This window comes from Dendronephthya gigantea, unplaced genomic scaffold (genome assembly GCF_004324835.1).
Source record: "Dendronephthya gigantea isolate DGI-Jeju-01 unplaced genomic scaffold, DenGig_1.0 000129F, whole genome shotgun sequence".
In the NCBI taxonomy this organism is placed as follows: domain Eukaryota; kingdom Metazoa; phylum Cnidaria; class Anthozoa; order Malacalcyonacea; family Nephtheidae; genus Dendronephthya; species Dendronephthya gigantea.
The window spans coordinates 547,686-568,868 of NW_021163139.1; the positions used below are offsets into that span (position 1 = coordinate 547,686).

At 39.2% G+C, this 21,183-nt stretch overlaps 1 protein-coding gene across 1 annotated transcript; it reads right to left on the bottom strand.

The window, feature by feature from the left end:
* Positions 1-63: 63 nt before the first annotated feature.
* On the bottom strand, positions 64-19,841 carry LOC114535984 (voltage-dependent T-type calcium channel subunit alpha-1H-like). Its single transcript, XM_028557328.1, has 28 exons — positions 19,634-19,841; positions 15,224-15,632; positions 13,646-13,885; positions 12,205-12,447; positions 11,986-12,080; positions 11,582-11,753; positions 10,889-11,168; positions 10,475-10,567; positions 9,695-10,368; positions 9,286-9,589; positions 8,885-9,036; positions 8,191-8,497; positions 7,868-8,026; positions 7,266-7,601; positions 6,310-6,425; positions 6,084-6,207; positions 5,805-5,873; positions 5,539-5,723; positions 5,182-5,308; positions 4,926-5,057; positions 4,484-4,769; positions 4,256-4,401; positions 3,709-3,818; positions 3,401-3,531; positions 3,108-3,178; positions 2,826-2,904; positions 2,497-2,615; positions 64-2,353 (listed from the first exon to the last, which is right to left on the bottom strand). The coding sequence occupies exons 3-28, from the start codon at positions 13,873-13,875 to the stop codon at positions 419-421; spliced, it is 6,675 nt and encodes a 2,224-aa protein (XP_028413129.1). The 5' UTR covers positions 13,876-13,885; positions 15,224-15,632; positions 19,634-19,841; the 3' UTR covers positions 64-418.
* Between the last annotated feature and the right edge of the window lie 1,342 nt (positions 19,842-21,183).

Below are 21,183 nucleotides of genomic sequence, written 5' to 3' on the forward strand. Positions count from 1 at the left end.
TAAAAGCAAAGATTTTCTAGAAAAAATGCGAAGATTAATGTTGACAAATAAAGGCAAAGAAAAAAAAGTGACGTCACATTTAATATAAAATATTCATATCTTAAATCATCTAAAACTATCCATGATATAGTCAATTTTCTAAACTAACTGCGATTCAAACTGTTTTTATAAATAATAGTTTTCCGGGTTATTGCAAGATATAATAATTTTTTTGTCGTGCAAGACAGCGAATATTATGTTCAAATACTTCCCAACTGGGAATAGTCTCAATTTTTTAATCAACCTAAGTTGATCAATAGAGTATATGCACTCGATATGTGACCCCCCCAAACAACACCCATCCCCCCTCCCCAAATCTTTGGTATGCCAAATTATAAATTTTTCTTATTTATCGTGCGCCAGCGCCTGATATAATCATTCAAACAACACTCCCTGGAGGTGTTAATTTTGTCACATTATCTGGTAATGGCTCCAGCCGAATACCATGAAAGCGTTTTCTTGTGTTTCCTTCTTCTTCGTGTGAATCAGCTTCCTCGATGGTTCTATCAATTAAGTTCTCTTGAGATCCACTCTTCACCTCCCTTCTTTGTCTTTTATTATCCTTCGGCTGCGATGCAACATCCAACCCGAAATGTTCCTTATTCACATCCTGGATTTCTACCAGGTTATCCATCGAGTTCACTTCAGGTCTCTTGTCTAACCCTGAAGGTTCATCTTCTTTGTTTTTCTCTTTTCTCTCCCGTTGTTTCCCATCAGTTTTCAAGTCCTGTTCCTCCTCCTGTCTTTTCTTTTGATCTAAATCCAGGGTTGAGGTATCTCTGCGAATTTCTTGCCTTAAATTCTGCTCCACATTCAAAGCACCATCTTTACCTACACACTCTCCCTTCTGGAGTGTTTCACCGCCTTTAATTTTATCATCTTTAGTTTCATGTTTACTGTTCGTGACATTACCTTGTTCTCGACCAACATCCTTTGATTTGTCCGATTCAATATTTCCCTTGTTCTCCAACCATTCTTCCAAACCACTCTTCAGCCCATCTTCTTCAATTTCGTTCTTCATTCCCTCTTCCACTACCTTCTTTTGCTCTCCCGTCTTCTCTAATGCTCTCGCAACATGCAACTTTTCATCCTCATCTTTCATTGCTTTACACTCCTTCAACAACTTCTCTTTCACATTATCTGTTTTCTTTCTTCCTTTATTCTCCTGCGACAACTTTTCTTGCACTTTATTTTCCTTCTTCATTATTTCATCTTCCTTCAACAATTTTTCTTTCGCATTATCTATCTTTTTCTCTTCTTTATTTTCCTTTGAAAATTTCTCTCCATCACCACTTTTTCCCAAGTGTCCGTTCTTCGTCATATGTTTCTTCCCTCCTTCCCCGTCTCGAGGTCCAGATCTACTTTCTTTACTAATACCTACAGGGGGGTCAGCATCGCTTTGAACGAGATCCTTTCCCTGCATTTCTTTATTTCTCATTCCATCAATTTCTGAATCATTTCCATCCTCTAAGTTTACCACGAAAGGTATCGATGGTGTCACGAGTGGTTCGTCTGGGTTCCCCGGCTGATTCTCTGGGCATTTCACGGCTGGTTCCGAGGGCTTCGACAAAGATTCCAAGTTACTTGTAAATGGTTCAATGAATGATGTCGAGTGATCCACGAGATTTTCCGAGGATTTCGGAAGTTTCTCCATGGATTTGGCAAGCCTTTCCGAGGATTTAACGAATGCTACCGAGGGAACGCGATCATCCAGTTCAACAATTTCCAAAGCAGGCGTGGAACTTTTAGAATTGGCAGAGGTTGTTTCCTTCTCAATTTTAACCATTTCATGAGAATGCTCGTGTTCTAAAGATGGTTTCCTTTGCCTCAAATCCGCAGTGATCACTCTCGGTGTTTTCCTTAGTATTGTATCGTCAATATAACTATCAGACTCAGACCCAGAATGGAAAATTAAAGCATTATTATTATTCCTGATTTCGTCCATACTTTTTGCCCGACGCTGACCGCTGCCCGAGTTAGGAGATCCCTTCTTTTTCAAAATACCAGTTTCGCTTCTTCCCGAACGAAACGATGACTGGGAACCTCTTAAGATCCTGGGAGAACTCTTGGATCTCCGGGGGGTATTCGGTGTTCCGAGAAACAGCCTGGGCGTTCTTGGAGACTGGTTCTTAACCGTTTTACCTTCGTCGATTTTGGACTCCTCCAAATGCTTCATCATGACCGCAACGACAACATTCAGAAGCACGAATTGAGTGATCAGGACAAATGACGCGAAGTAGATTGGAGCAATGTTTTGAATGATTTCACAGCCCTCAATTTCTCCTGTATCGCATCGTTTAGAATCGATTGTGTCCTGGCAAAACACAGACGAATTATTTTATAACACGATTGCTTTGCAAGAGAAATTAAAGAATCGATAAACAACTAAAGTAGATCTGTTTTATAATTCTGCAATGCTTTAAGGCACTGTGTATGAAGTAGTGGCGCCATATTTACCTTTAAGATTCCATTCCAGTTGTCCCCAGTCGACACGCGAAATAAAGTTAGCACAGCGTAACCAAAGTTCCTGAAGTGCGCATGTCTGTCTAAACCTGCGCATTCAACCTTTTCGCAAGCTAAATTGGACAAAAGTAACAAGATAATGATCTTCTTAAGTTGTACATTGATAGTTAACTCGTTAGCTGAAATACAAGGTGCAACACAACCATAGGTAAAACTACTGAGAGTTTTTGACAACCATCTCTAATATGGATCTCTTGAAAGGATTATCATAAGAGTGAAGTTGGATCTGATTGCTAGTTTTTAGGATAAGTAGTGACACTCACAAATCTTTCCAAACAATTCCATCCCCAAGGCGCCGAATATGAAGAACAAAAGTAGAAATAACATGCCAAGGTTTGCAACCTATGGATGAAAATGCAGTACATCAGCTATCCTAGCTTCGAGCAGATGATCCTGATGTTTTAAAGATCCTGAACCGACCTTGATCTAATCTTGGCCAGTTCCTAAGCTGATCTGCCATGACCTAAAGCTGATCTGATCCCAACATAATCCTGAACTGTTCCAAGAAGATAATCGGTCAAAGAAAACAAATATCAGATATTTACTTGCGGTAAAGCTTTTCCAACGGTGTCCAGCAATGAACGAATTCCTTCTGCCGTTTTCAAGAGCTTTAAAACTGGATAAAAATTCAAATGCATATTTACAGATTGAAATAAAGGTGTGGTCACATATGTGCCCCGGGGTAACATACATATCACACAGAGAAGTCCAAAATAAGCAAGCTATGATTAATGTTTGGTAGATTGAAAATTTGTACGAAGTTGATTTCCCCCAGTCCACTAAATTTCTCCGAAAGGCTCCGGGTGCAGGGGTACTGTGTTATGCATCTTTACAATACCTCTGGTGATTCTCAGCACACGCATGACGCGGATGATTGTTGGATTCATCGGAAGGTTGGACGTGGCAAGTTCGTCTAAAATGATCCCACCAATTGAGAGTATTACGATGATCATATCCAAGGTGTTCCACCTGAAAATTATCACAAAAACCAAGTCAATCCATGTACCTTTTCTACCTCATGAGCACCTCACCATATTGACTTGACTGGCTAATTCTTGTCTTAACTTTCACAATTGTTTTATTACTAAGACCGAGAATATAATATCTCGTATATTCGACCTTCAGTAATGCAAATCTTATACTTACTTATTCCTGAAGTAATTCTTCATTCCCAGAGCGAGTATCTTTAAAATAGCCTCGATAATAAACAAGATGGTGAACACATAATTGGCGTACTTGAGGAATAAGGTCAGGTTCTATGAAAATAAAATAATACATGATTGGATGAGATAAAGGACTGTACGTACCATACCATACAATACCATAGCATAGCATACCGTACCGAATCATACCGTATCGTACCACACCACCACACCACACCAAACCATACCATACCACACCACACCACACCACACCACACCACACCACACCACACCACACCACATCACACCACACCACACCACACCACATCACACCACACCACACCACACCACACCACACCACACCACACCACACCACACCACACCACACCACACCACACCACACCTCACCACACCACACCACACCACACCACACCACATCACACCACATCACATCACATCACACCACACCACACCACACCAAACCAAACCACACCACACCACACCACATCATACCATACCATACACTATCTTGTGGTAATTTTATACTATACCTGAGGTTGTTGATAATGTTCCATCGCCATACACAGCACATTGATTGCAATCACAACGGCAATGGCCAAATCAAAATAATCATGAGTCACAAACACGAACATCTTTTGCCTCCAAGGTGGAAACGATCCGTAATCAATATCTGAAACTAAACACAAATATCTCACTCGAACCAAACATCCAGAATACAAACTTGTATCACCCAAAAACTAAAACACATCTTCACTTACTCGAGTTACTTCTTGGCCTGTCCTCCATCTCTGTTTTTTCACCTTTATGCAAGTTTTGCTCTTTCAAAAGTTCGTCTCGACATTTGTGAAAGTTTTCGACCACGATACCGACCAACATGTTGAGAACAACGAAGCCAGCGAGCAGAAGAAACGCGACAAAGTACAGGACATTCCATTTCGAGTGATCTCTTTGTGGCTGTTCGTCGACTCCAACAGCATCGACCCCAGAGTACATTATCGACACCCAGCCATCTCTTGTCGCGAAAACGAAGAGTGTTAACAATGCCTAAAAACGAAAAGTGTTAACAACAGTTGCATTAATATTGTGATAGCCTCAAGTTCAACATATTACTTCGCTTTGCCGCCTAGACTTCCTCATAAAATTAAGATTTTAAGCAGGATAGTTTACAAATGGATTCTTAATCGTTGCCTCTTTACTTACTCGAGCCAAGTTATCAAAATTATATTCGTTGTTCCCCCATTTTCCTGAGTTTGAAAGACACTGAGATTTATTCTTTATTTCAATGGTAGACTTCTCATCCAAATCACACGAGTAAAACTTTCCTTTGAACAACTGAAACACAAGAGTTCAGTTAATCAAAAACAAACATTCATGCGATTTCGGATTTGATGTAGGCATTTTGCATACAAGTTTGCGATTGTGAAGAGAAGTTCTCGCAGTGAATTTTAAATCTTACCTGAACTCCTAAGATTCCAAAAATGGTAAAAAATGTGGCAGCGATTAAAACGACATTTCCAATTGGTTTCAAAGAACTCAGCAATGTTTCAACGACTAATTTAAGTTCAGGAGCTCGATTGATGACACTAAACACAAGATATTATACTGCTTTACCGTTCACAAATGCACATTTTAACTGGTTCAAAAGACTAGGGGAGAGTTGGATAGCGCTACCATAGGTTAGTAGTTTTTATTCGCTTTGAAATTGCCCGTAGTTCGGTATATAGGACCTAACTCAGATTAAAGATTCAGATTTATTTCAGCCTGGTAAGAAAATGCGAAGTAAGTTTATATATTTGGTGTCTTTACTCTTTACCGTAAAGGTCTGAGTGTCCTGAACGCGCGGAAGACACGCAATACTCCCAGAATGCCACTTTGCGTGTCCGTTGTCAAGGAGACGACAAGATCGACCAATGAGAAGAGGACCAACACGCCATCGATTACATTCCACCCTGATTTCAGGTACGCCGTCGACCCAATGATCAGCCCTAACGATATCACCTGATTGAAAGAGCAGGGAGTTAGTCTACCGGGGTTTCTCGTTTAAAATTATTGATTTTTAGAATATATATAGTCAAGTACCTTTATCGACATTTCAATAGTAAATATCGCCGTAAAAATATACTGTGTGATGTAGATAAAATGGGCGGTCTAAAAGAAATATAATTTATGTTTTTAGCACGGTTGTTTTGTGAATACTTCCTCAGCACACAGGCACTTTTTTTAACAGGGAAAATGTCCATATGATTTTACAATTGATAAGAAAGTGCGCTCTTAAAAAGCACTTCTTGCTGCCTTTCGCGGTTCCAACGTTCCTGTCTGCAGAACCATCATTAAAAACCGATCAGTGAACATATCAACCTTGCTATTTTTGTCCAGACCAGGTTCTTCCAATGCCATAACAACGCAGTTGAATAATATGAAGAAAAGAACGACACGATCAAACCAGACATGATTATGAAACTTGACCATTAGTTGACGGAACCTGTAGCAGGAAATAAAACAATTTGCGGCAAGGATTATGTCTCAGAGTGGATCTAAAATGATTTACTTTTCATGACATTTTCCTTATATTTATGATTCGCACCTGTTTTCTGGTGAGAATAGATACAGAGACCAACATGCACGCCGTTTGAAAAAAGAGTTTCGATTATGGTTCACAGAGCAGCCATCTTGACCCGCTTGCTTGACAAGTGAGATATCCTAAAAACAGTTAGTTTAGTTTAGGTTTCCTTCTGCAGTAATATATTATATATAAATTAGTATTATAATACTGCATCAATAAGAGGTGATCCTTACTGGACCTCTAGGAAGAACAGTTTAGAACTGATAGAGCTACCCAGTATAAATAAAGTTAGTTTAGTTTAGGTTTCCTCCTGTAGTAACACTGGATCAATAAGAGATGATCTTTACTGGACCTCTAGGAAGAACAGTTTAGAACTGATAGAGCTATCCAGTATAAATAAAGTTTGTTTAGTTTAGGTTTCCTCCTCCAGTAACACTGGAATGTATGTACTGGACCTCTAGGAAGAACAGTTTAGAACTGATAGAGCTATCCAGTATAAATAAAGTTAGTTTAGTTTAGGTTTCCTCTTGTAGTAACACTGGATCAATAAGAGATGATCTTTACTGGACCTCTAGGAAGAACAGTTTAGAACTGATAGAGCTATCCAGTATAAATAAAGTTAGTTTAGTTTAGGTTTCCTCCTGTAGTAACACTGGATCAATAAGAGATGATCCTTACTAGACCTCTAGGAAGAACAGTTTAGAACTGATAGAGCTATCCAGTATAAATAAAGTTAGTTTAGTTTAGGTTTCCTCCTGTAGTAACACTGGATCAATAAGAGATGATCCTTACTGGACCTCTAGGAAGAACAATTTAGAACTGATAGAGCTATCCAGTATAAATAAAGTTAGTTCAGTTTAGGTTTCCTCTTGTAGTAACACTGGTTCAATAAGAGATGATCCTTACAAATCCAATATCAGCTGGTTTGGCTCAGTTCTACAATCGTTACTCCAGTCTCTATACTGTGTGAAGCTCACCTCATCTTCAGGCGAGGTGCACCTTTTTCTTTCATTCTTCCCAGACTCCTCAGTCGAGTGCCCAGACTCCAATGCATCAACTGTAAGAACGTGTAAATACGAATTACAGCGTTGAGGTTTTGGTGACCGGGTCTTCATCCCTGGGGCGGAATTGCATCTCGTTAAGCTCTGCTCTGTTTCCAAATCACCATCGCGCATTAAGGTATTTATGTTGGGCCAAGAAAGCGCCAATTCTTTATCGGGTTTTTCTTGTTGCCGGTTCCGGCGGAGTTTTGGTGATAGATAGAAGGTGGCGTTTTGGTCTCTCTCACTCTTCAGAGATAGTCGTTCATTTTCCTATAAATAAATAAATTTGATCCAGTGTTACTACAGAAGAAAACCTAAACTAAACTAACTTTATTTATACTGGATAGCTCTATCAGTTCTAAATTGTTCTTCCTAGAGGTGCAGTAAGGATCATCTCTTATTGATCCAGTGTTACTACAGGAGGAAACCTAAACTAAACTAACTTTATTGGCAATTGATGACTCCGTCAGTTCTAAACAGTTCTTCTAAACTGTGTCCTGTTTTCTTGTATGCATTAATAAAAAATGCCTTCATACCGAATGGTCAGCAAACCCCTCAACAAGAATGGCAACAAGCAAATTGAAGAGAATATAATTTCCAATAATCATAAGAAAGATGAAATACAGGGCTGCCCAAGACGACAGGGAACGCATGCCATCGTAGAGAACAACATTCCAATCTTCTTGTGTTAAAACCTAAAAATAAAATTGTTGACAATGAAGACAGTGAAAGAAGTTATCATTGACACCAGGTATGATTCATTGTCTTGATAAAATCTCACGCTGTTCTCCATATTATTCGGTCATGAGCCAGTCCATCATTTCAATCTATCTAACCTACGAGTATTTAGCCTGCCCACCTGAAATACGGTGACCACCGCCCAGAACAGGGTGTCGAAATTAGCACGTGACGTAACCAACTGACCGTCTTCATCCGGAAACCGATATTTCGCTCCGAACAGATGCATCCCGAGGATACTTGATGTAAAGATGAATAAGGAGAGTAGAGCCAGGAAGGTCATTACGTTGTCCAAGGTCTTGATCATGACAGAGAGCTGGCGTTGTAAGGCAGGCATGAAGCGAACCAACTTGAAAATACGAAGCAAGCGAAATGAACGAAGGACTGAGATACCACTTGTTTCATTGTCCGCGAAGATGTCTGTAAAACTGTAAAGGAATTCAGACAGATATAAGATTTTCAAACTGCTGGAAACGTATTTTATATTATACCCTGAAGAACAAGAGTAAAATGCAGTAGGAGTCAAAATGAAGAAAAAAAGTCATCACAGCAACTTCAATAGACTGTATACGCTGGACTTAAATAAATAACCAATTTGCGATAAACTATCGCTAGCTTTCAACCTTGAGCCTATTTGCACTGTAAGTCTGCTGCAAATAATTTGACCATTTATACGAGTCGCTCGTGATCTATTTAGTAAGCAGTGAATTATTCCGGTCACGCGTTTAACAATACTGCATGGATTTCAGCCTTTCACTAGAAGGAAATACTCAACTGTTGGGTAAGATTTTTTTATCTTTTATCAAGTTTCTTACCTGACGATAACGATGATTCCATCAAAGAGATTGTAAGCATCCTTTATGTATCCATACGGTCCGAACGCCATAATTTTGCCAAGCATCTCTAGCGCAAATATTGTTGTGAACAAGATGTTGAATACTTCCAGAGTGTTCGTCATTTTCTCGGGCTGAAGAACAGAAAGAGTTAATTACCCACACGTACAACGCAAAATTTGTAACAGAACTCACAGCAATCTTAGATCGTTGTTTTTATCAGAATGTGTTCGCATTGCCTGGAATAACCCAACTTGTTAGAAAGCTGAAAACAACCAGCGTTTGTTGAAAACATGCGAAGCTTTTCGGTGTGTAGTGTTATGTTTGGGACGGAGAATCTGAAGAACTATAACAAGAGTCGTCATCATCAGCACCCTACATACCTGTCCATGATGCTCGACGGCCATACAAATCGTATTGAGGAATATTGACGCCATGATCACGCGTGTGAAACGCGCGCTTTCCACTAATATTTTCATTTTGTCTCGAAACTTCCCCCAACAAGAGTTACCCCCTTTCGTCTCGCTGTGTCCCATATTATCGTCGGAGGAATCCGCTGAATCCCAGTATGCCTTCGTGATTACGTGAACATTGTCCTCGCCAGCCTGCTTGGTCGCGCACGAGCACGCCGCTTCGATGGTTTTAGTTGTCGCCTGCGCTGCCACCGAAACCGGATCAGCAGTTTTGCTAGAATAAGACAGTCATGTTAGGCAGCATGAAAATGATGCCAAATGAATAACAAGTTGAATTGAACTTGTGAGACAAATTAATCCAGTTTCAAATAGAGCTCACCTGTAAGTGACGACACTAGCTGACGAACCGTGACCTTGCATATTAATATTCGCCGTTGCCGTGGATACCATTTCTCCTGACGTATTTGTGTCGGCATCCGTATACAATGCAGTGGCGGCCTGAGCAAACACTTGTATCTGCGGGACCACCAATATCCTTTTGCCTTCATTAGCGTTCCTCGATTCCTGGACATCCTGCGTTATCCCCACGGCGTGGTCGGCCGCAGGTGGCGATACACCGCTGGACACCTCTGCGGAGCCTGCAGGCTCGCTTGTGGTTGGCGGGGAGTCGGAAATTTCGCTGGGACATTGGCATGGACGATGATGGACATAGTGGTGGTAGTAATGGTAATGATGGTGATGATGATGGATAGACTTGACGTTATCCTTACGGTTCTTCAATTGCATACAAGGCCTCACACGCCGACGTTTCGGAGCCTTTTCTCTCTTCAAACACGCTCTTACACGACGTTCCAACCTCCGACACAAGTGCTCCAGGTAATGTAAGATCTGCGTGTAACAGCCTTGCTGAAGGAAACTGGAGGAGAGCGTGCTGACGCTGGCGCGAGAACGCATGCGTGATAACTTAAGAAGTTCAGTCTCTCGTTGCTTGGTTTCCTGGAATTGGGACGTGATCACGACGAGGCATAAATTTGTCATAAAGTAAGAACCAAGCTGGAAATTCAGAAGTTTAAGAACTATTTTTTCACAAAACATTGACTCGACTCCAGATGCTCCACACATAAAACGCACGGACTAAAAAATGAAGCTGAAGTCTTACCAGAATTAAAACAACAAAATACAACCAATTCCAAAAGGAATGAGCGTCTTGGATTTTATACATGATATCCGTCCAACCCTCCAATGTAATTATCTGAAAGCAAATAAGAAAGAGATGATCCTTACTGGACCTCTAAAAAGAACAGTTTAGAACTGATAGAGTTATCCAGTATAAATAAAGTTAGTTTAGTTTAGGTTTCCTCCTGTAGTAACACTGGATCAATAAGAGATGATTCTTACTGGACCTCTAGGAAGAACAGTTTAAAACTGATAGAGCTATCCAGTATAAATAAAGTTAGTTTAGTTAAGTTTCCTCCTGTAGTAACATTGGATCAATAAGAGATGATCCTTACTGGACCTCTAGGAAGAACAGTTTAGAACTGATAATGCCATCATCCTAGTTTCACCAACTCACTTGAAATATCGCGACGGTTGCAATTCCAATGTTATCAAAGGAAATGGACCCCCAAAATATATTAACTCCACTGTCACGACAGGTTGTATAATATTGGTGCCAGTTTTCACAGGGAGACGATGAAGAATTTGTGGCGTTGCTGTTGTTGCATTCGCGACTACTGAAGTCGTGGTAATCAAAGTTACTCTGGTCGCATTTTGATAAGCCATTATTTTCAGGCAACGAGCACACGTAATCCGGCTCGTCAAACGAAGGTTTGTAGAAAGCGGATAGGTTGTTCCTAAAGAAGAGAGAAAATGACATTGGTGCTTCCTAAAGTGGTATCAGCTATTCAGAAGTTGCAGTAGAATGTATTATTTGTGCTTATGTGACCCTATAATAGCCCCTTGATGCATTGTCAATCTTGTAGGTAGATTTAGTATCGAGTTAGGTCCTACATGAGTGGGCTTCGTGATATTTCGACTCGCCATTTTACGTGGCCTCACGAGCGGTCGACGTGCTCCTTTCAACCGGTTTTCTCGCCTATTTACCAAACTGCGTGCCCATTAGAGCCTATTACGTGCTTCGTGGTGTCAACTACGTGGTTATTTTACCCTGTTGCGTTCTCTACTTTGAGCTAAAGATCAGCCGCAAGTTCCTCCTAGGCCTGAAAGCTGATCATTGATTTGGTCGGGCAGATTCAAAGATACTTACTCGGCAATAATGGTGTCGTTAAGTTGATCAGGAAAACATCGACTCCGCAGCAATCCCTGCCAAAGTTGCACACCAATGATGCCAAAAATGGCGAAGATGAAGAAACAAATCGCCAGAACATTGCCAAGCATTGGCAGGGTGTCCAAAAGAAGCGTCACTAGAATACGAATGCCTGAAAAGAGTTTACAATTTCTCTATACGTGTTTTGAGAACTGAGAAGATTTGATTAGACCCAGGGAAAAAGGATTGAATTCAAAACATGGGAATTAAAGCAAGGTTCACTCGAGGTTTATTTAAGTATGAATCGTAGGTAATTTCTTATCAAATGAAGTCTAAATGTTTATAAAATAATGCATTGACAGCATTAGCGAGCCTCAGTCACTTCATTTAAGGTGGCAACTCACTTGGAACTCTATTGATTGCACGAAGCGGTCTCAAAACCCTGATTGATCTAACAGCACTCAGGTACTCTCCTTCACCATAAGCCAGCTCAAAAGTCCTGCAAAGCAGAAAAACACACGCTTCTATTGATGAGATAGTCTATGGTGTTGTAAAGAACACAAGAGACATAAACGATGTCCAACGGCTATTCTGCTCCAGTATTTCATAGAGATCTCACTTACCCAGCCGCTACAATAAAACAGTCCAGTTTATTCCAAGAGTCTTTGAAGTACCCCTTTTTCCCGAACAATCCCATTGCAAGCCACTTTACCAACATTTCCACCAGAAAGAAAACGTAGATAGCGGTCTCTAGTCTCTCGAGAACTTGACATTGCTCGGACACACAATCCATGTCAAACGGATTGTACATTCCTAGTGTGACACAGTTGACTAATATCACCAGAATACTGACTCGCTCAAACCATCTGCATACCGTCAAGAAGATATATCTTACGAATAATATATAAGTTTCTACGAGATACGAGCTCTATCTATATGTTTTAAACTGTTCTTATCTCCTGTTACTACAGAAGGAAACCTAAACTAAACTAACAGTTTATTTACACTGGATATCTCTATCAGTTCTAAACTGTTCTTCCTAGAGGTCCAGTAAGGATCATTTCTTATTGATCCAGTGTTACTACAGGAAGAAACTTAAACTAAACTAACTTAATTTATACTGGATAGCTCTATCAGTCTATAGGTCTAACTCTTATTGATAAGTGCTATATTATATACGGGGCATCAAAGCTAAAATACTCTTCCATATGTGGATGAGATTTTTATCATAGAACAGCCTATTGTTGCAAAGAAAATTACATTTCACTTCTTGTGCAAACAGCGGCTTCTCCAACTAATTGCGAAAATGATTAAATTAATAAGCGATAAGCCGATAAATTGTTTTCAAGTACCTATAATGGACGGAGCCGCTAATCTTCAAATTATCTAAAACCTACAGCGTCTTAAAATTGTTTTTAATCTTGCCTGTAGATCAACAGAACGTATTTACCAACCAAGCCAGTTGTTTTTTCACGTGTTTATGTCACGTATTCAATGTTTACGAAGGCAAAAAGACCAAACAGATATCATTGAGAAGACTTTGATTAATTACTTTAGTGATTTTTCCTTAACTGGCACGCGTAATCTACAACGGAATTTCTTAATAAATGCATGCTAAATTTTGACTCTTATCGGTTTATTTAATCAACCGCTTTCACGATTGATGCCGACCGACGATGTTTAACATGTAAGCAGTATTTTAATTGAGAGTTACGGAAGTTAGGCATTGACGTTAGCCTTACACTTCAATGCCAATTAAGTGTTCTTGATCTTGTTTAGAACTGATAGAGTTATCCAGTATAAATAAAGTTAATTTAGTTCAGGTTTCCTCCTGTAGTAACACTGGATCAATAAGAGATGATCCTTACTGGACCTCTAGGAAAAACAGTTTAGAACTGATAGAGCTATCCAGTATAAATAAAGTTAGTTTAGTTTAGGTTTCCTCCTGTAGTAACACTGGATCAACAAGAGATGATTCTTACTGGACCTCAACAGAATAGTTTAAAACTGATAGAACTATTTAAACGACAAGCAAATTTTTTGCAAAAGGGTTTGAAAGGATACGGCCAAGACATGAGTTTTATGAACCAGATTCGTGGTTTGCTATCTCTTTTCAAGCAAAAAAACGCAACAGGTTGAAATTCTTCCAGATCCAGGTCAGCTTGTCGGATTGATAACTTTGATGAAATCGAACTTCCGAGTCGTCGACGCTTTTCGTATCGTCCGTCGTTTGGCATCTCCAGAGCTGCGTCGCCGCGTCTCACGTCGGCATGTGGAGTGGGAACCTTCAACATGGCGGCCAGTCTGGAAGATCCGCATGCAATATCATCAGTTTATTCAAACAACTTGCCTGTGTCTAGCTGGGGTAAGCCCAGCCTGGTTAAGGTAATGATGTTATGCATCTCTGTCTGTTCTAAACTGTTCTTCCTAGAGGTCCATTGATCCCGTGTTACTACAAGAGGAAACCTAAACTAAACTAACTTTATTTATACTGGATAACTCTATCAGTTCTAAACTGTTCTTCCTAAAGGTCCAGTAAGGATCATCTCTTATTGATCCAGTGTTTACTGGTCTACTGTGTCTACTGGTCAAATCAATTCAAACGTTTGTAAGTATCCATTTATAATCCATTCCGTCATCAACATTCTCTAAAGTCATAGTTTTTTTAGTAGTTTGCGTGTTCAAAGGAGAACCACGTCGAAGCAATGTTTAGGTAAAGGAAGTGTTAGATACATAACAATTAATTGAAGACTTGCGATCTTAACAATCAGCTGTCAACAAGATGAAACAAATGTTACTGAAATATCGCAGACACAAAAGCCGACTAAAGATTGCTCCTCGCGATATATAAACATTTACCGGCCTTATTCAAGTTGTTTCCAATCCTCTATCATCTATAAACAATTCCTGGGGCTCGAATGTCCCGCAAATCGTTGCGACTGACTGAATTATGACTATAGAAAACAGCCGCATGGCGTGCAAGCAAGCGGAGAAGAGCACTTCCAGGCCAATCTTGACTCTACACAGCACAGCTTCATCATTGAAGGCATTTGGGCTGGTTTTATCTGCGCCTTACGAACTAGCAGCTTAGAATCTTATAGAGTTACATTGAGTATGAAACCTAAGGGAAAGCGTGAAAGCGATAGCAAAACTCCGGTTTTAATCAGGAGTAACGGAAAAGATTCTCGCTGGACGCCGAGCTTAAAGATGCTGAGTAACTGTTGGTATTTATGCCTGGTGTTAGATGACAAAGCAATCGCTTGGCGGCTGTTTTTAAAAAGCTGTTTCGCTTAGCCTGGTTAACTTTAAATGTTTCAAACCAAAATTAGGTTCATCGTGCTAGCATTTCAGAAATCCTTCGCAGTTAAATGAAGGTTTCATTTCAGGAAGCTTTGCAACGAATTGCCAAGCACAAATACGCAAAACAACTGGTTCAATAATTTTAATCCAGGCTTCAGCGTAATTGGAGTTTAATTGAACAATCATCCACTCTGAAAATCCTCGGTTTTGTTTAATAAAATCACGACAATAAAGGCGATACAAATTTTAACAAATCTGGGACGTTCATATAAATTTATCGCGTGAAGCAAAGCAGTCAACTACAACAGCCCGTGAACGCGCAGAGTCGTATATTCTACCCACCTTTTGTCAGAGCAAATTTCTTGCGCTTCCTTGAAGATTCCGTTCACCGTTATGCGACTGATTGAACCAAAATTAAACCGAGATATATACTGAATGGATCCCGAAGCGAAGATGATATAAGATTATTCCATAGCTGTCAACAGTGCGTCGCAAAACCAATTCGGCTCAATTAACTTGTCTCACACGCGCCGAGTCTGTTTTCCCACGAGGCAGCACTGAAGCACTTGGAAGAGAAGTGCGCGCCATTTTTTAAACACTTTCCATCGCCTGACGCCTGTGTGCTACATGGTCGAGATATCTTTCGCAAATGCGGCCCGTATTAGTTTCGTTGTCGTGTTTAATCTTAGCTCGATGTGGTGAAAGCCTTCAGCTTTTGTACATAATTAGACTAACCAGTTATCAATTATAGCTGAAATAGATTAAAACGGGAAACAATAGTCAAATTATATAAACAGTCAACTCGGTTTGACAATGAACAAACCGAGGCCGGTGAATTTGCAAACAAATGTATCGTAAATACAGCGAATCAATCTGCTTAGAGTGAACATGAGAACATTCATTGTCCATTGACAAAACAAGCATTGATGACTCAAGTGTAAAAAACACGCTAAAGTTTTGCCAAGATCTTAATTCATTAAACTGTCCTTGCAGAAGCGGCAAAGTGAATGGAATTTGCAAGAAAAACTGACTTCAATGCATGCTAATTTAAATCTTTTTACGATAATTTGGTTACAACTTATGTAAAAATTATAGCGCGTGCTGGATAAAACTCAATTAAAACGCATCTATGCACTAGAGTCACGAACTGTTCAACATGATTATTACCGCACATAACTCCGAAAGCCATCTCGCTCTGTGAAGGAATAGACTGACAACATTACGTGTTTAAACGCAATCTTTTATTTATCACAAATTTAATATTCATTGGGAAACAGCGGGCAACTGAAGTGGCTCAACATGGGGGAACGTGATATTAGCCGTTATGTAAATGATATAGTTTACCTTTGGTTAAATAAACATCGGCAAAATTTAACCTCAGAGCAACCCAGTGTCGCCAGGTTTGTTTAAATTAACAGATCTTGGCCGAAGGTCATTGGTTCAAGCAGTTCAAGGCTTTTAAGTTGAATATCTTGTTATTTATTTAATGATACAAAATTGCGCAAAAATATGGCTCCCCGTATTCAAAAGAATGATATTGTTTAACGCGCATGCATGCCTACTACCATGCCTACCACCGTTCAACCTCAGGATCTGGTTGCACTGATTCGTTGGACAGTTTCTTAAGAGCAGTTCACAACGGGTAGAGCTACCCAGTATAAAGTTAGTCTCGTCTCAATAAAAGATGATTCTTACTGGACCTCTAGGAAGAACAGTTTAGAACGGATAGAGCTATCCAGTATAAATAAAGTTAGTTTCGTTTAGGTTTCCTCCTGTAGTAACACTGGATCAATAAGAGATGATCCTCACTGCCAAGCTCTAGGAAGAACAATTTAGAACTGATAAAGCTATCCAGTTTAAATAAAGTTAGTTTAGTTTAGGTTTCCTCCTGTAGTAACACTGGATCAATAAGAGATGATCCTTACTGGACCTCTAGGAAGAACAGTCTAGAACTGATAGAGCTATCCAGTATAAATAAACTTAGTTTAGTTTAGGTTTCCTCCTGTAGTAACACTGGATCGAAAACACAAGATTATCATGATAATTTATCAACTTACAAAGTTAATTAAGACCTGTGCGAAGCTGTTAATGCTTTCTTCCTAGCAAAAGCCAACCCGGTAAAAGAAAGATCAACCCGCTGGAGGTAGATACCAGATAATTTAAACGTTTTCCGAGTTTGTAGAAATTACAACACATGAATCATGATTGTTTAGCAGTGGAGCTTATCGTTATTTCAGTCTGTGCATCATGCAGGCTTCCATCCTATTTGTTTTCGGTCACTGCGAGACTGAATGCTTTGTATAAACAACATTAAATATCCTCAGTGTGCGGGTTGTGACAAAGCTCAGTCAAGCAAGTTCTCATCATTCCAAATATTTCGCTACATACATTTACACAAAGTATGTCAGAATCACGTGAAGATGTCATTCATCACGTTTTGATATGTTTTCAATAATATTCAACGTATCTCTCTGTTATTCACAGTTAAGGTAACAATGACTCGGTGAAACAGTGGTAATAACATCATTTAAACCGCTATATAAGGACAGAGATGATGCCTTATGGCATCTGCATGAGGTTGCCCACGCATGCGCGTGGGTTTGTTGACGCAATTCACGCAAAACGTTCTAATGTGTATCAAACTATTTGAAGAAGTCAACAAGTCGACAATTTATTATTATTACTTTTCCTTATTGCCGTCCAGAAATGTGCTGCCTGAATTATATTAGCCAGTTTTGTAATCATGCAAGCTTACCAAATCATACGAAAGCTCATAATAAATAGTTAGCTATATTAGTTTAGAAAAATGTTTATAATTGTCATAGTTTCAACGGCAACGAGGGACTACTACAGGAGGAACCTAAACTTTTTTTTATCATTTCTAATCTGTTCTTCCTAGAGGTCCAGTAAGGATCATCTCTTATTGATCCAGTGTTACTACAGGAGGTAACCTAAACTAAACTATAACTTTATTTATACTGGATAGCTCTATCAGTTCTAAACTGTTCTTCCTCGAGGTCCCGTATATAAGGATCGTCTCTTATTGATCCCTATCAGTTTTAAACTGTTCTTCCTAGAAGTTCAGTAAGGGTAATCTCTTATTGATCCAGTGTTAGTTCAGGAGGAAACCTAAAATAAACGAACTTTACTTATACTGGATAGCTCTGTATTGTTAGATCTAATTTGGTAACTGTTGAAATTCCACCTGCATTTACGTTCTCAAATGACAGTTCGTTAGAATCAGTACAATCAAAATATATCTAAGCTACCAGATGTATGTGTAAAATTTTTGTCATTAGTTGAGAGTGTTCTGTGGAAATTAAAGGCGTTCAGCTGCTAAATAATATAATATATATTACTTTAAAAGTTAAATTTGCCGTTTTTCCACACCTCCTCCACGTTGTTTCCTTAGCTTATGAAGAAACAAAAAAGATGAACCTAAATTTACCTCTTGGAAGAAGAATTTCAAATTGACGGGGGTACCGCAGTGTAATACATTTACAGTATACAGCTGAATTTAGGTTTTCTCCTGTAGTAACACTGGATGAATAAGAAACGATCCTCACTAGACCTCTAGGAAGAACAAGACCTATATAGGTTAGGTTTCCTCCTGTAATAGAACTGGATCAATAAGAGATGATCCTTACTGGACCTCTAGGAAGAATAGTTTAGAACTGATAGAGCTATCCAGTATAAATAAAGTTAGTTTAGTTTAGGCTTCCTCCTGTAGTAACACTGGATCAATAAGAGATGATCCTTACTGCACCTCTTGGAAGAACAGTTTAGGACAGATAGAGCTATGAATAAGGCAAAATGTTGTCAACCTTGCTTACGTCGATGACTCGGTGAATTGAATAATATTATAAACGCAACACTTGAAAACCGCAAGTTAAAACAACAGTTGCCACCTGTATTACTGCAGTCGTTATACACATAAAAATATATTAGAATAAAAGAATATATAAGCTCTAATTGCCGGGCTTTATATTAATAAAAGAAACGGTGTTGAAGCGAAAGAGAAACAATAGTTTCTTATACCACAAAACAACATGACGATATTGAAGAAAATGAGCCGTGAAATGATGTTTATCATAATTTGGCTAGGCCTTAATTCTTGTGCCGGCTTTGACCGCGACTAATGCATGAACACGTTCAACACACTTTCCAATGCCTATGTTTCGTCCATGGATTCACAGTCAACAATATTTGATCGAAATCCATACAAACGCTGCCCTAACTCGCTTGAAGATTACAGAAAAGCTGCAAAGTCTAGTATAGCAGACAAGTTATAGCAGTGAATAATAATATCGGCTTATATACTCAGACGTATTAGAGTTAAACTGTCCCAGCTGATAAGTGCTCAAAACCCTTATTATTCGAAGTATATTTTGTTACATATCATATACATTGGACATTTAATAATATAATTTAAATCGTAGCCTTCTCAGTGCTCAACCGACGCTAATGTCAAAGTTCTCAAGATCGAAAGCGGTGCGATATAACATAATTTATACTGCTCTGTGTAGGCAAGCTTTCCACATTTTCCCAGCTAAGCTCTAAATCGCTTTTATCACAAAAACGTCTCTATGAATTAATTTTATGCATTGGTTGAAGTGAATGTGTATTTGACGAAAGAACGAAATGTGGTTTCCCGAAAGATTTATTGTAGTTAAGATACTAATAACGTACGTGTAGCTTCGTGCCATGCTGTATAATATACAATACTTTGGCCATCGGTAATTGTTTTCTCACCTGTCAAAGAATAAAGCTTCAGTTTTAGAACAAACATAACCGATTAGAACTGTCCTTTTTGTAGCAATTTTCGACGTGATTTTATTCTCAAACGATGTAACAATCCAGAAAAGATCCAATTTCAACCTACACAAGGCTCACTTTCGCTCAAGCTGCTTTCAAATTACGAATGCCAAGCTGCAAGATTGATAACCCTCGCATAGTATAAATTGCCTGCCGGACAATTGTGTCTGAAACACAGAAATTTGCATATTCGCAATTAAGACTTTCAAAACAACATGGAAATAACGAATGGCCTTTCTAAGCCGACGTTTAAACGACGTAATGACCTTCGGTAAAGTGCCTTTTTTTACGACAGAATATAAGAAAAGCAAGTGCCTAAACCAAAGGCCATATGCACGGAGAAAAAGCAAATGCCACAATTTATTTATTTTATATTGTTTACTTAATGAAACCTGCAGTGTTCCATCGTGTAATAGAAAATTTCTACATCAAACAAAGGAGATATAGAATTATTGTACGATCAACACGGCAGTGTTCACTTTATGAATCTTGGCGTACAGAGAATATAAGAAATACATATATGTCTAGAGGTCTGAGTTCGACGTCAAACTAAACTAAATGTATTATTTATACTGGATAGCTCTATCAGTTCTAAACTGTTCTTCCTAGAGGATGATCCTTACTGGACCTCTAGGAAGAACAGTTTAGAACTGATAGAGCTATCCAGTATAAATAAAGTTAGTTCAGTTAGTTTAGGTTTCCTCCTGTAGTAACACTGGATCAATAAGAGATGATCCTTATTAGACCTCTAGGAAGAACAGTTTAGAACTGATAGAGCTATCCAGTATAAAGTTAGTTTAGTTTTTTGGGTTCCTCCTGTAGCCACATTTGAGCAAGGATAGTTTTAATGCTTTAAATAAGTTTTCTTCGGCCGGTGCCTGGGGTAACCAGGATCACTCGGAGTAACCAGGATCATTCGGGGATTATTTCCCCAGTTGCAGCTGTTTAAACTTGCGCAATGTTTCCCGATAATGGCATCGCTAAATTCAGCTTTTTGTTTGTATGTAGTTTGCAAGATAAGCGATCTTTCCGGAAGACAAGATCTCAGTCTAAGACATAAGCCTTCTTCATGTTTGCATTTCGAGCTAACCCTCTCGCGAGCGAAATTCTGTGAATAATGCAATGATCAGGCTCCAGTTTTGATCATCTTACCTCGGTGGAGAACCATTCCTCTTCAATAGCTAACTTATTATCTGTTTGGGCTCCGTTTCTTTACATTTACAACACGAAGCTGCTCTTTGATGATAGACAATATATAGCCAAGGCTTTGCCGTGAGCTAGCTTCCCAGCCAGAACTTGTCAGAAATGATTGTAATCGTCCCTCCCTATATACCATGAGCATATCGTCTTTGACATGAAAAATTAGTGCATCAGACATTCTACCCGAATACATTTGCGGTTTGCAACAGATTTCTCACAATTTTTTACGAGGTTTTACCTGAATTCTATGTGGAAGAACCATTGAAATGATTTGTTTATGATTTTCT